Genomic DNA, 14,396 nt, shown 5'->3' with positions numbered 1-14,396 from the left:
TGGCTGATAAAGGTTTGAGCTACTGGCCGTTCCAGGGGAATTTGCATTTTAATAGAGGCTCATCAGCCCCAAAGGAATCTATCTCTAAAGGTGTAATTTTCACCACCAGCAACTGAGATATTTGGGGGCGAGACTGCAGCGTTTCTGATCCAAATCCAACAGGAAACTCCCTCAGTCCCGCCTTGAGGCTGTGTAAACTGACCCACCATATCCCGCTATGATTACTATGAACGCTGCCTTTTTGTGCTTGATATCCTCCGACTGCCTGACACTCCTGGGCCTCTCATAAGTCAACACAACCCTTTCCAACACTGGCAGTCTTAAAGTGGTCACATCAACGGAGCCTCAAGGTGACTCGTGATAACCTGAACTTCCAAGCTTTCTCGGTACCCTAGGAAGCCAACAGTCAGGTATTTAAAACCTAATACTGTCAACAGGGAGAGATGATTTCTCCTTCAATGACACTGTTCATCAAAATTAGTTTTGTGCAATTGATTTTCAGTCCCAATTTTTCACTTGTATCAAAAGCCCTACAAACGGAAGGTGGGCAAGAGACATCTGTGAACTGGGGATGTTTTGAATGCCCAGTCCTTCAGGACCGAGTTCTCAGCTTGGCTTGAGAAATTCCTGGAACTGCAGGAGAGCAGCAGAATGCTGGATCCAGGAATTCCGCATTCGAGAGAGGCTCCCGCCCGCCACGCCTGGGATTAGGCGCTGGGAAGTCACCTCCTCCGCGACCCCCGCCGCCGCGGCGCGCGCTCCTCCCGGGCCAGCCCCAGGCTCGGTAGCGGTTCGGCCGGCCCGCACCAGCTCCCAGGCCTCTTCCCCGTCGCCGGCCCGGGGCTCCTGCCGTCCTCGCCCTTGACGCGCCCGCGGTTCTCACTCCCCTCCTCGGTGAGGGGCGCGAGGGCCGAGGCCCGACCACAGGGACCGCACCTGCGCCCGCCCGCTCCCGCGCCGCTCGGTCCCGGCTCGTGCTCTGGCCTCGGCCCCGGCTCTGCGCGCGGCGGCGGCAGGGCTCGCGCCCGGGGACAGCGGCGACGGCGGCGGCTCGAGCCCGCGCCGGCCGGGGAGCGCGCGGGGCGGGCGGGAGAGGGCGCAGCGCGGCGCGGCCGGCGGGCGGCCCTGCGGAGCTGCGGCGGCATGGGCGCGGGCACCGGCGGGGGCTGCGGGCGTCCGGTTCCCCGCCCCGCCCGTCCCGCTCCACGCGCGCGGCCGCCGCAGCCCCCGCGACCCGGGGGGAGGCCGACCCCTTAGTCGGTGCAACTTGCCTCGGACCCTTGGTGAGGAGGGGCGGCGCGCGGGGCCGGGCGCGAGCGGGTGAGGCGTGCAGGCGCGATGCCTCCGGCTGGCGGTCCCCGCGCGCCGCGCCCGGCCGCGCTGCCCCGCAGCCTGTCCCGCCTGCGCGAGTGCCCGGGCCGCTCCCGCATCGTGCTGGCGCTCGGGGCCACGCAGATGGCGCTCGGATGCCTGATCGTGGCCGTCAGCTTCGCCGCTCTGGCGCTCACCACGTCGGCCCGCGTCCGCCACTCCTGCCCCTTCTGGGCCGGCTTCTCGGTGAGTGTCGGCGCGGGGCGCGGGGGCTGCGGGCCGGGGACGCGGGCCCACCACCTGCGGGCGCCGAGTTCGGCGCGCGAGCTGCCGGGCGAGCTGCCACAGCCCGGGATGTGGCTTAAAACTCGGGCAGGAGAACTCCGGGGACCCGACTCACCGCTTGCCGCCCTGGGAGCGTCGCTTTCCCTTTCCCCTTGCGCTGGTCCCGGAGTTACTTTTTTGCGAAGAGACAGGAGCCCGGGCGCCCTCAAGCACTGGAGGGGCCTTCGGATGAGGGTGGGCGGCGGGGCCCGCGGCTGGGCCCTGAGGCCCCTTGTGCCCAGGGGCCGAGGAACCGCCGGGGGTGGTGGGGCTCTGGGCGACCCCGAGCGGGGCGGGAGCGGCGTGTGAGCCGGGTCCGGAGACGCGGCTCCTCGCGGCTGGCCTCGGTGGCTGGAGTCTTCGGCGCAGGGCGCGTGCCGTCGGGTCGCGGGTCAGTCTTGACGGCGGGAACCGGCCTAACCCGCCTTCGCAGCCCACCCGCTCGGCGTACCGTACGTGGCGCGTCCCCGCGTGTGGTGGGGATTAATCCGCGAGCGCAGTGGACAGTGCCACTGGCCAGGCGGCCCGCGGGCCGCGTTGGAGGGGGGCGTGTTTAGTGAGCTTCCTCGCCGGGAAGTGACAGATTTTCAGGCTGTTGACCCCAAATTAGAGAGGCCAGTGACTGACAAGAGTGAGTGTATGGAAACAGGAAAGATCTATGCTGAGCAAATATTCTTTATAAAGAGAAGCCCTTGTTCTGAAAACTCTTGACATCTGTACCTGCATTTGGTTTGCGGTGCCAGAGTATGTTTTATAGGTTTAAACAGTAAATTCGGTGTGTTTTAACTCCATCTCCAAAAATCCAAACCAAGCCTTTGAAACGAATGTTTGCTATTTGTCCTTGACTTCTGAAATTTAAAAATTCTGTCGATCTCCGCTTTTGTTGTTCTTTTGTAATGGCCTTTGTTCTCCAAGTCTGCTACAGGCCTTGTAAGATAAGATCGAAGCAGAACCGACTCAGTGACAGCCTGATGGATACAAGTGTTATGGTTCATCCTAACGGATGTGTGAATTTCCAGAGCTTATTTCAGACCAGGAGTGAGTCTTGGAGAGCTGATTAGAACAACAGAGCGTGAGTTTCAGGCTCCCAGTGCTCAAAGTAAAGAGAGGGGATTGGAAGCAAGACCCAGGAGTCGTGATTCAAAAGGGGGCCCCTAAATACAGCCTTCAAACACATCTGTGGCTCAGTGTTCAGCATGATTTAATGTGCATTTTTTTCATGTGGTCTGAGTTTGTGTCTGGTGTGGCCCACAGGTGGCAGCTTGGTAAACGAGCTGCTCTTGGCTTCTCCATGGGCCGGGTTTTCCTAGCTTTGTGGCTTTAGTTCTTCCAAAGAGGATAGAGAAAGAGCTGCCTCTTAATAATGAACTTGGAAGGGGAAACAGCCATCAGACATGGTAGAAAAGCTGTTTATTTGAAAAATGTACATTCAGTGCATTTTAGTCTAAACCATTAAATAAATATGTAAACCATTAATTCAGCTTGCATTCCCAGGGTTATTCCTTTCCACAACTATAACTTCGTAGTCTAATATCCTGCAATTCAGAGTAATTCTGCATGTGTCTTGTGTGTGCAGACCTGCCTGTAGGCTCTAGGGAGAACAGTGGGCAGCATCCTCTGCTTTTATTTTAGAGGTGGTAGATTGTGCCCCGGGTCTACCTCCCACTCTTCCCACCTCCTTACACCTCCTGTCTCATGGTCTTTTTTCAAACTGAATCTGCCACAAGCACCTTTAACTTTTTATTGACCTGAAGATTTTTGCAGAAACTAATGCCTTTGGCCAGTGATTTGTTATGTGAGTATTGAAACACTCCAGTCAATAACATTTGAATAACAAAATACATATTAATGTGTCTCTGGTCAATAATGCGTTAAAATTTTTTCCAAACAGTCTATACCCCTTTGCACAGACGGTGAATGGTTCCAGCAATGCTGGGACAGGTCAGCATGTTGTCGCAGCTGTGGGCAGTGACACTGGCCGCTTGCCCGCCCGCCCACTATGGAAACCACCTTGCAAGGACATTTTTGTCTTAAGATAGTGACCAGGATGACTGACTTTTTCACAAAAATCTGCTCTACATGACTTGTGGCTGCCTTTCCTGAAAATGGGCTCTTCAACACTTTCTGGGTCTCTAGGCCTTCTCTGTGGTGTGTCCCTGGTGAAGAACCAATGTAAAAATAATCCCTCTATTTAAGGAAAAAGAACAACCAAGAAAACAGCTTAGGTTTATTGAGCATGTACAGTGTGCCAGCCTTTACACTAAGTGTTTTCCGTGCTGTGATAGCACATTTCATCCACCACTCTTGTGCAGTTTCCTGCACTGGGACTGGACCTCCGACTGGCCTTAGCTAGCGGGGTGCTACAGAACTGAGGCTGTGTCAGGGCTAGACCTACACCCTGAGAAGTCTTGGCAGCTTGTGCAGAGTGCACCGAGGGGAGCTGGATTAAGGAACTTGCTGTATCAGTTGGGGCTCTCCAGAGAAACAGCCAATATACACACATATCAGCAAGCTGGAGACCCTGGCATGTTGCTGGTGTCATTCAGTCCAAGTCCAGAAGCCCAGAAACTGGAGGGCTAGTGATGTGGTCTCCATTCTGGCCCCAAAGGCTGAAGACCAGTGGTGCTGATGTCCAAGGCAGGAGAAGGTGGGTATCCCAGCTCAGAGACCATGAATTTGCCCTAGTTCTGCCTCTCTCGTCTTGTTCAGGCCCTCGCTGGGTTAAATGAGGTCCATCTGCATGGATAAAGGTGACCTTCTTTACTCAGTCTCCTGATGCAATGCTAATCTCTTATAGAGATATCCCCCTTGTTGTGACATACCCCAAAAGAATGTTGTCATGTCTGTCGGGGCATCCCTCAGTCAAATGGGCACATAAAATGAAATTTCATGTCTACCCAAGGTCACACGTGGCCAGTGTCAGATTTGCACTTAGTTGCTCTGACTTGAGGCCACAGCTCTAGCCATAAGACTTTAATTGTCCACCCCCAACCCCAAGCTGGGGACGGGGGAGCCTGGTGGGCTGCCGTCTATGGGGTCGCACAAAGTCAGACACGACTGACGTGACTTAGCAGCAGCAGCAACCCCAAGCAGTGGCTGAAGGGGCTGGACTTGAGTTGGCTGTGAAGGGTCAAAGGTAAAGCCTCTGTAGGGAAGAAACACCTGTTTCTTAGGAAAAGCACAAAATATGTGTGGAAAGGCGATGATGCAAGAGAACTTTGGGGAAGCACGAAATTACAGAGGTTGAGAAAGTCTAAGGGTCAGGGAGAGCCTGGGGGCTCCTTGGCAAGGCTGGAAACAGGGGAGGGGACAGCAGGTCTGGTTGGGGGAGCAGTGCTGTTTCGGAGACGTGCCTTCAAGTGGCTGTCATGTCCCAGGTCCCCTCCATTTGGGTGACTTGGCTTCCCCAGGGATAAATGCTTGGCCCCTTTTGAGAGATGATGATCTACAGGAACAGTTTAGAAGAGTACAAAGGCTGTATGTGTGTGTGTTTAATGATCAACAAATTAATCATTTATTTAAAAATTTTGCAGCATTTGGGATCCTAGTTCCCCAAGCAGGGATTGAACCTGTGCCCCTTGCAGTGGAAGCACTGTGTCTCAACTCCTGGACCACCCAGGGAAGTCCACAATGAATTCAGTCTTATTTTAAGTGAACTTTATATCATAGAACAGACTAAACAGTTTTGTATATGTAATTTAAATATTAAAAAATGGAATTAAAGGGGAGGGGAAGGAAGTCTCCAGCACTTCTGCTGTCTCTCATGGAGTATTAGAGTTAACCTTTGACAGAACAGCCTCATTATTTTTCTTTGACATGTTATTTACTCCCAAGACATCAGAGACAACCGAGTACCCTGTGAATTATCCACATGGCCAGTCACATGTGTTGATAAAGACATAACCGTTAGGAGCTGACTGTTGATGCCCAGATAAGTGTGTATTTTCTTTTTCCTTTAAAAGCAACACCATACTCCAAAGCAACAGGTGTTTGTTGCAGTAACTGAAAACAAAGAAGGGTGTAAAGAAAATGACGACAGTGCCTTCTTCTGTCCCAGCTTTGTACCCACAGGTGACCTGCATTAGCAGTGTTGTTTCATGTGACATTTCTACACTTTGCTTTACAGTCACAAAAATATTAGGATTTATATGTAATGTGTGGAACGTTTCTTTTCTTTTAACATTTTTTAATGAAAAGATTATGTCACACACCACTTACTCTGACTACGTTTTATTTTGTGTGTAATAAATATGCCCAGCCATACTGATTATTCTTACTATTTCTGTCATTGTTAACGATTACATAAGAATCCATAGGATGCATTTTATAATTTATTCAGTTCTCCTTTGGGGAGTAGCCTGGTTGTGTCAGTTCTGTGTCTCCACAAACCATGCTGCTTATGTAGCCTTAGAGGCCAGTGCTGGTTTTCTGAGCATACATTCTCCAAAGTGGAATGGCTAGTTGGAGGGGATTCCAATTTGGTATTTCATTAGATATTGCCAGAGTCATTTTATGAAGGATTGTAGTCATCCCTGCCCACAGAAACATTGCATAAGACTACCCCTTTGCCATCATCTTCCCAGTCCAGGCTATTAGCATTCCTTCACATTTTATTCATCTGATGGAAAGGATATTTCATTGTTTTCATTTGATCTGACTTTCCGTGGTTACTTCTCTGATACCTTTCAAGTATTGGATTGACCAAAAAGTTCATTCAGATTTTTCCGTAAGATCATATGGAAAAACCCAAATGGACTTTTTGGCCAATCCAATATTTTCTTGCAGTTTTTCATTTCTCATGTGGCTTAATTTTTGGTGTCTTTTGCTGTATATAAAATTTTAAAACTTTTCATGTAGTCAAATATGTTAGCTTTTTTTTCCTCAGTGTCTGGGCTCTTTTCTTAGTAAAGAGGCTTGTCATTACAGAGGTCATACAAGCATTCCTTCACATTTCCTTCTTATGTTTTCATCTTATTTTTTACATTTAATTTTTAAATCATCCAGAATTTGTTTTGTGTATAGAGAAGGAAATGGTAACCCATTCCAGTATTCTTGCCTGGAAAATGCCATAGAAAGAGGAGCCTGACATGCTGGAGTCCATGGGGTCGCAAAGAGTTGGACACGACTGAATGGCTAAACAACAACAGTATGAAAGAAAACGCCTAACTTTATTTGCTTGCAGACCAAGTTTCTCGTACCTGTGCTTCTGTTTGGGATTCTCTTCAGTTTTACTCTATTTTATTTTATTTTTTCATTGAGATATAATTAACATACAATATTATGCTAGTCTCAAGCATACAGCATAATGATCCAATGCTTCTATGTGTTGCAAAATGATCTCCACAATAAGAGTACTTAACATTTGTCACCATATATAGTTAACAAAGGGGCTTCCCAGGTGGCATTAGTGATAAAGAACCTGCCTGCAATGCAGGATACCAGGGTTTCATCCCCGGGTCAGGAAGATCCCCTAGAGAAGGGCATGGTGACCCACTTCAGTATTCTTGCCTGAGAAATCCCATGGACAGAGAAGCCTGGTAGGCTACATACAGTCCATGAGGTTGCATAGAGTCAGACATGACTCAGCAACTGAGCATGCACACATGCACACACACCACATCGTTATGGTTAAGGCAACATACTGGTAAATTTCACTATCTGGTCAGGCATCTCCCTCCATACTGTCTTCTTTCTCTAAAGTGCCTTGGTTCTTCTGTATTAACTTTAACATGTCTGTGTCTAGTTTCCAGCAATACCTGTTTAAGGTTTGGATTGCAGTTGCGTTACATTGATAGAACAATTTTGGCAGTATTGACAGTTTTATCATATGGAAGCTTCCAGTTCAGGAACACGGTTGCATTTTCGTTTCTTTGTCCTTTGTCTTACACCTTTCAGAACATCTCTTATGGGAGCAGATTTTCAGTCTCCCCTAAACTTTTTTTGAAAACTAGTTCATGAGAGTTTCCTGGTGGTCCAGTGGCTAAGACTCCATGCTGCGAATGCTGGGGTCACTGGTTTAATCTCTGGTTGGGGAACTAAGATCCCACATGTGGCACAGTGTGGCCTAAACAAAACAAAACAGAAAACTAAACCAGTTCACATGATCATCCTAGAAAAACCTAAGTGAGGACACATCAATGAAAGAGATGGGCGATCCCTACAAGCCAGGACATAGATGCGGCCAGTCCACTGGCAGCCAGAGCTGCAGACAGACAGCAGGGGGTGGTGGGGAGTGAATGAAAGCATTGACAGGCCATGGGAACCCTGAATCACCGAAAGTTATTCACCCCGAAAACTGGATGAACGCTGGAGAGGTGCTCTGGGTTTTCTGGTTGGGGGTAAGAACAGCCACCTTGCAGGGACGAAGATGCAAACCTGGGAGCATCTGAGAAACACACGGTGAGTTCTTCCTCCTACAAGGTCAGTGCCTCGCCCTGAGCAGAATGACCAGAAACAGAAACCAAAATGAGCAGGACAGGAACACCAGCAGCAAGGAGGCATAGATTAGGATGTTGCAGGTCGGGGGACTCCCAGAAACTTCTCCAGCAGCAGCAGAAGATCCTGGGCAGAGAGAATGGCCTTAGAAACAACGGCTGCAGGGTCTGGAGCTGGAGCAAAGGGCCAGGATGGTGATGAGTGTCCTCAGGTTCTGGATTGAATGCTGAGAAGCAAATAAGTGGATACGTAGAGATCTCATTCTTGAGTCTTTAAGATCGGTGGAGCCCAGCTGCTGAAGATGTCCTGTGTGTGTGGATCTGACTCTTTGCGACCCCACAGACTGTAACCTGCTAAACTCATCTGTTCACTGGATCAGTTCAGTTCAGTTCAGTTCAGTTGCTCAGTCGTGTCCGACTCTTTGCGACCCCATGAATTGCAGCATGCCAGGCCTCCCTGTCCATCACCATCTCCCGGAGTTCACTCAAACTCATGTCCATTGAGTCAGTGATGCCATCCAGCCATCTCATCCTCTGTCATCCCCTTTTCCTCCTGCCCCCAATCCCTCCCAGCATCAGAGTCTTTAACAATGAGTCAACTCTTTGCATGAGGTGGCCAAAGTACGGGAGTTTCAGCTTTAGCATCATTCCTTCCAAAGAAATCCCAGGGCTGATCTCCTTCAGAATGGATTGGTTGGATCTCCTTGCAGTCCAAGGGACTCTCAAGAGTCTTCTCCAACACCACAGTTCAAAAGCATCAGTTCTTCAGCGCTCAGCTTTCTTCTCAGTCGAACTCTCACATCCATACATGACTACTGGAAAAACCATAGCCTTGGCTAGACAGACCTTTGTTGGAAAAGTAATGTCTCTGCTTTTGAATATACTATCTAGGTTGCTCATAACTTTTCTTCCAAGGGGTAAGTGTCTTTTAATTTCATGGCTGCAGTCACCATCTGCAGTGATTTTGGAGCCCCCAAAAATAAAGTCTGACACTGTTTCCACTGTTTCCCCATCTATTTCCCATGAAGTGATGGGACCAGAGGCCATGATCTTTGTTTTCTGAATGTTTAGCCTTAAGTCAACTTTTTCACTCTCCTCTTTCACTTTCATCAAGAGGCTTTTTAGTTCCTCTTCACTTTCTGCCATAAGGGTGGTGTCATCTGCATGTCTGAGGTTATTGATATTTCTCCCAGCAATCTTGATTCCAGCTTGTGCTTCTTCCAGCCCAGCGTTTCTCATGATGCACTCTGCATAGAAGTTAAATAAGCAGGGTGACAATATACAGCCTTGACGTACTCCTTTTCCTATTTGGAACCAGTCTGTTGTTCCATATCCAGTTCTAACTGTTGCTTCCTAACCTGCATATAGGTTTCTCAAGAGGCAGGTCAGGTGGTCTGGTATTCCCATCTCTTTCAGAATTTTCCACAATTTATTGTGATCCACACAGTCAAAGGCTTTGGCATAGTCAATAAAGCAGAACTGGATGTTTTTCTGGAACTCGCTTGCTTTTTCCATGAGCCAGCGGATGTTGGCAATTTGATCTCTGGTTCCTCTGCCTTTTCTAAAACCAGCTTGAACATCAGGAAGTTCACGGTTCATGTATTGCTGAAGCCTGGCTTGGAGAATTTTGAGTATTACTTTACTAGCATGTGAGATGATTGCAATTGTGTGGTAGTCTGAGCATTCTTTGGCATTGCCTTTCTTTGGGACTGGAATGAATATTGACCTTTTCCAGTCCTGTGGCCACTGCTGAGTTTTCCAAATTTGCTGGCGTATTGAGTGCAGCACTTTCACAGCATCATCTTTCAGGATTTGAAATAGCTCAACAGGAATCCCATCACCTCCACTAGCTTTGTTCTTAGTGATGCTTCCTAAGGCCCACTTGACTTCACATTCCAAGATGTCTGGCTCTAGATGAATGATCACACCATTGTGATTATCTCGTTCATGAAGATCTTTTTTGTACAGTTCTTCTGTGTATTCTTGCCACCTCTTCTTAATATCTTCTGCTTCTGTTAGGTCCCTACCATTTCTGTCCTTTATCGAGCCCATCTTTGCATGAAATCTTCCCTTGGTATCTCTAATTTTCTTGAAGAGATCTCTAGTCTTTCCCATTCTGTTGTTTTCCTCTATTTCTTTCCACTGATCGCTGAGGAAGGCTTTCTTATCTCTTCTTGCTCCTCTTTAGAATTCTGCATTCAGATGCTTATATCCTTCCTTTTCTCCTTTGCTTTTCGCTTCTCTTCTTTTCACAGCTATTTGTAAGTCCTCCCCAGACAACCATTTTGCTTGGTTCATGGGATATTCCAGGCAATCACCCTGGAGTGAATAGCTATTTCCTTCTCCAAGGGATCTTCCCAACTTAGGGATCGAGCCCAAAGCTCTTGGATTGCAGTTGGATTCTGTTCCACTTTGCCACTGGGGAAGCCCAAAGCTGTCCTAGCTCAACCTTTATTCTTTAGGAGCTTTCTCTTCCCGGATCAGGAAAATCTACCTCATTCATACATGGGGAACAAAAAATGGAATATGATCTAATCTTATGCAAAATTGATTCAGAAAAGAATGATGAAATGAACATAATGGTACTATAGAAAATGAGAGCACACCAGAAAAAATCATAAACTAATATTTCAAGATAAACTAAAAGAAAAAAACAATTTGAAAGGGTAGCATCCAGCGTAAATTGAGAAACTACAAAAACATGGCTCGATAACAGAAAATCATGAAATGAAAACAGATTGATATCGGGAAAGAACTAGGAAAAAATGAATTTTAGAATGGTAGACTAAATTATATGCAGAAGGGACACAAGACCAAGTGGTTACCATAGCCCAAAAATAATAATACAGGATGAGAAGGAGAAAAATGAAAACAATAGCAAATAAATGAAGGAATAGACTGAGTTAGAATGTATAGGAGAGAAGGACTTCCCTGGTGGTCCAGTGGCTAAGCCTCCGAGCTCCCAATGCTGGGGGCCAGGGTTCAATCCCTGGTCAGGGAACTAGATCCCAGATGCTGCAACTAAGATCAAAGATCTCCTATGCCACAATGAAGACCCAGCATGACCAAATAAGTAAATAAACAAATATTTTAAAAAAGAAAGTATAGGAGATAGTCAAAGGAGATCTATGTGTAATTAGAGGGTCCAGGAAAGGAAGAAAGGAAGAACAAAGCAGTGGAATAAAATAAATGTTTAGAACTATTACCGGCAGAAAACTAACCTAAAAATATAAGAAGACTTGAAGGTGTCCACCATGTGATGGCGGAAAAAAATCAATGGAAAATAATCAACAGAGACATATCCCTGTAAAATAATGAATGTTAAAGATAAGGGGAAAAGTCTTAGTCATTTGTGTTGTGTGTTGCAGTTCTCAAAGCCAAACAAATTCTATGCTAGAAAAGGTGAAGCAGTATTTTAAAAAGTCAGTTTGAAGGGGGCAAGTTGAAATTTCCAACCTTTAGAAAAGATTGTAGAACAGAACTAAGAACTCCTGTGCTGTATCCTGTCTCTAGGTTCCCCGATTGTAACTGCTTTTACTATATTTGCTCCATGGCTTGTACGTGGAGACTTGTGCACACTGTCTCTCTTCCTGAATGGGAAAAAAAAAAATCCAGTATCATTAGATTATTTTTCTTTACCTCTTGGGGGCAGGCTGCAGATGTGATGTCCCATCTCCCCTGAACATTTCAGTGTATATCTCCCTCAAAGACACTCTTCTATGTAGCTAGTATAAACTTCTCAAGCCTAGGAACTCAACATTAGAAGAACATTGTTGTCTGAGTCATAGACCCCATTCCAATTCCACCAACTGTCCAAAGAGTGTCCCTTTCCCCTTCCTGGCCCAGGATCCTATCCAGCAATGTATGTGTGTCTTGTGTCTCTTCACTCTCTTCAGTTGTCCTTTATGTCTCGTGTTTTCCATGATTTTAAGGAGTACAAGCCTTTTTAAAGAGTAAAAAAAGAAATTTGTTTGGCTGTGCTGTGCAGCATGTGGGATCTTAATTCCCTGACCAGCGATTGAACTGGACCCCTCCCTGCATTAGAAGCCCTGAGTCTTAACCACTGGACCACCAGGAAAGTCCTGAGAGTACAAGCCTATATGCTATAGGATGCCCCTGAACCTGGGTCCATCTGGTTTATCCTCATGGTCAGACTCATGTTATGCATTCTTGGAAATAAACGAAGAGCAGAATGGAGATAGTCTCCTAATTCCTTCTGTGTTCTCTGATGAGAAATCCGTTGTGATTTAAATTGTTGCTCCCATGTCAGTTGACTTTTTCTCCTTTCATTTCCATTCTGCTATTAAATTCATCTGGTGAATTTTTTACTTCAGTGATTCTGTATTTCTGTTTTTTTTCTTTTGGTTTTTGTAGTTTTTCATTCATTCCCTTGCTTACTGGAGCATTTTTGTTATCACATCTTAATCTATCATTGATTGTGTTTTCCTGTGGGAGTTGGCATTGTCCTGATTCTTTATAGGCCTAGTAATTTTGGATTATATCCTGGACATTTTGAATGTTATGTTGTGAGTCAGTCTTTGGAAATTGTGTAAATCCAGTCAAGAATGTTGCTGCTTTTTACAACACAAATGAACTTATCTACGAAACCGACTCACAGACATAGAGAACAGACTTGTGGTTGCTGAGGTTGGGGGGAAGGTTGGGACGGGGAAGAGCTGGGAGGTTGGGATAAGCAAATGCAAACTATTATATTTAAGATGGGGGCTTCCCAGGTGGTGCTAGTGGTAAAGAATCCGCCTGCAAATGCAAGAGACTCAGGTTGGATCCCTGGGTTGGCAAAATTCCCTGGAGAAGGCAATGGCTACCCACTCCAGTATTCTTGCCTGGAAAATCTCATGGACAGAGGAACCTGGTGGGCTACAGACCATGGAGGCACAAAGAGTTGGATTGACTGGTTTGATCTTCTTACTGTCCAAGGGACTCTCAAGTGTCTTCTCCAGCACCACAATTTGGAGGCATTAATTCTTTGGTGCTCAGCCTTTTTTATGATCCAGCTCTCACATCCATACATGACTACTGGAAAAAAATAGCTTTGACTATATGGACGTTTGTTAAGTGATGTCTCTGGTTTTTTAAAAAATATATTATGTATATTTATTTATTCAAGTGATTGCTTATACTGTATATTTATATACTGTGTAACATATATTCAGAAATATAGACACATTCATGCACATGCACACAATAGCAACTACAAATACTTATTTAGCTTTTTTTTTTTCCAAGAGGCCAAGTCTCCAGCCTCCTCATTTTTTTTTATTTTAATTTTAATTTTTACTCTATTTTACTTTACAATACTGTATTGGTTTTGCCATACATTGACATGAATCCACCACGGGTGTACATGCGTTCCCAAACATGAACCGCCCTCCCGCCATAATATGCTTTTCAATATACATCAGGTGCAGACAAATACTGTTTGATTCCACTTATGCAAGATAACTCAAATAGTCAAATTCATAGAGTCAGAGAGTACACTGGTAGGTGCCAGGGGCTGGGGAGTGGGAAGTGGGGAGTTAGTGTTTAATGGGGACAGAATTTTAGTTCAGGAAGGTGGAAAATTCAGGAGATGGATGATGATGAGTGTTGTATAACTGTGAATATACTTAGTGCCACTGAGTTATACAGTTAAATATGGTTAAAATAGTATGTTTTATATTATGTGACTTTTACCACAATAAAAAATTGTTTAAAATAAATAAAATGGATGGTTTAGGAAGAGCAAGGGGAGAAAGAAGAAGCAATTACTAGCTAATTGCATTCTTGCTGTTAGGAGGGGGGTAATAATGCCTAGAAAAGGAGGGTGCTCAGGGGGTTATATAAGGTGGTAATATAAAGCAGCAACTAGAACCAGTAGCCTTCCTACGAACCTGCAGAGACTCAGAGAAAGTAGGGAGTGGGCAGCCCACGGACGGAAGGACGGAGTTTGTGCGTCATTGTTTTAAATATAAGGTTAAAAATCTGCAAAGCTGATGCCAGACATCCAGACTGTATTCACATTATGTAAATAGACTTAATTAGCCTGGTTAAAAAAGTTTTTCAGGTTGACTTAACAAAGCAAAATCCAGAGATAGACTGAAAATGGAGAGATTTAGAAAGACTAAAAATAAAAGGACTGGAAAAGATATACCAAGCAAATTCAAATAAAAAGAAAGCAGGCCTTGGGACTTCCCTGGTGGTCCGGTGGTTAAGACTTTGAACTTCCAGTGCAGGGAGCAGAAGTTCTATCCCTGATCAGGAAACTAAGATCTCACATGCCACGAGGTGCAGCCAAATAATAAATAAATTTTTAAAAAGCAGGTGTCA

The 14,396-nt window shown here is 46.1% G+C and overlaps 1 protein-coding gene across 1 annotated transcript in view; it reads left to right on the top strand.

The window, feature by feature from the left end:
• The first annotated feature begins 1,338 nt into the window (after nt 1-1,338).
• Nucleotides 1,339-14,396, top strand: part of ENTREP2 (endosomal transmembrane epsin interactor 2) — a 244,939-nt gene continuing 231,881 nt past the window's right edge. The window contains exon 1 of the mRNA XM_052659729.1: nt 1,339-1,557. Coding sequence (XP_052515689.1) covers nt 1,339-1,557 — 219 coding nt within the window. The remainder of the gene's footprint in view (nt 1,558-14,396) is intronic.

The sequence above is a fragment of the Budorcas taxicolor genome, chromosome 21 (assembly GCF_023091745.1).
Source record: "Budorcas taxicolor isolate Tak-1 chromosome 21, Takin1.1, whole genome shotgun sequence".
Lineage (NCBI taxonomy): Eukaryota > Metazoa > Chordata > Mammalia > Artiodactyla > Bovidae > Budorcas > Budorcas taxicolor.
The sequence above is the reverse complement of the archived record's forward strand: the minus strand, read 5'-3'. Positions and strand labels throughout refer to the sequence as shown.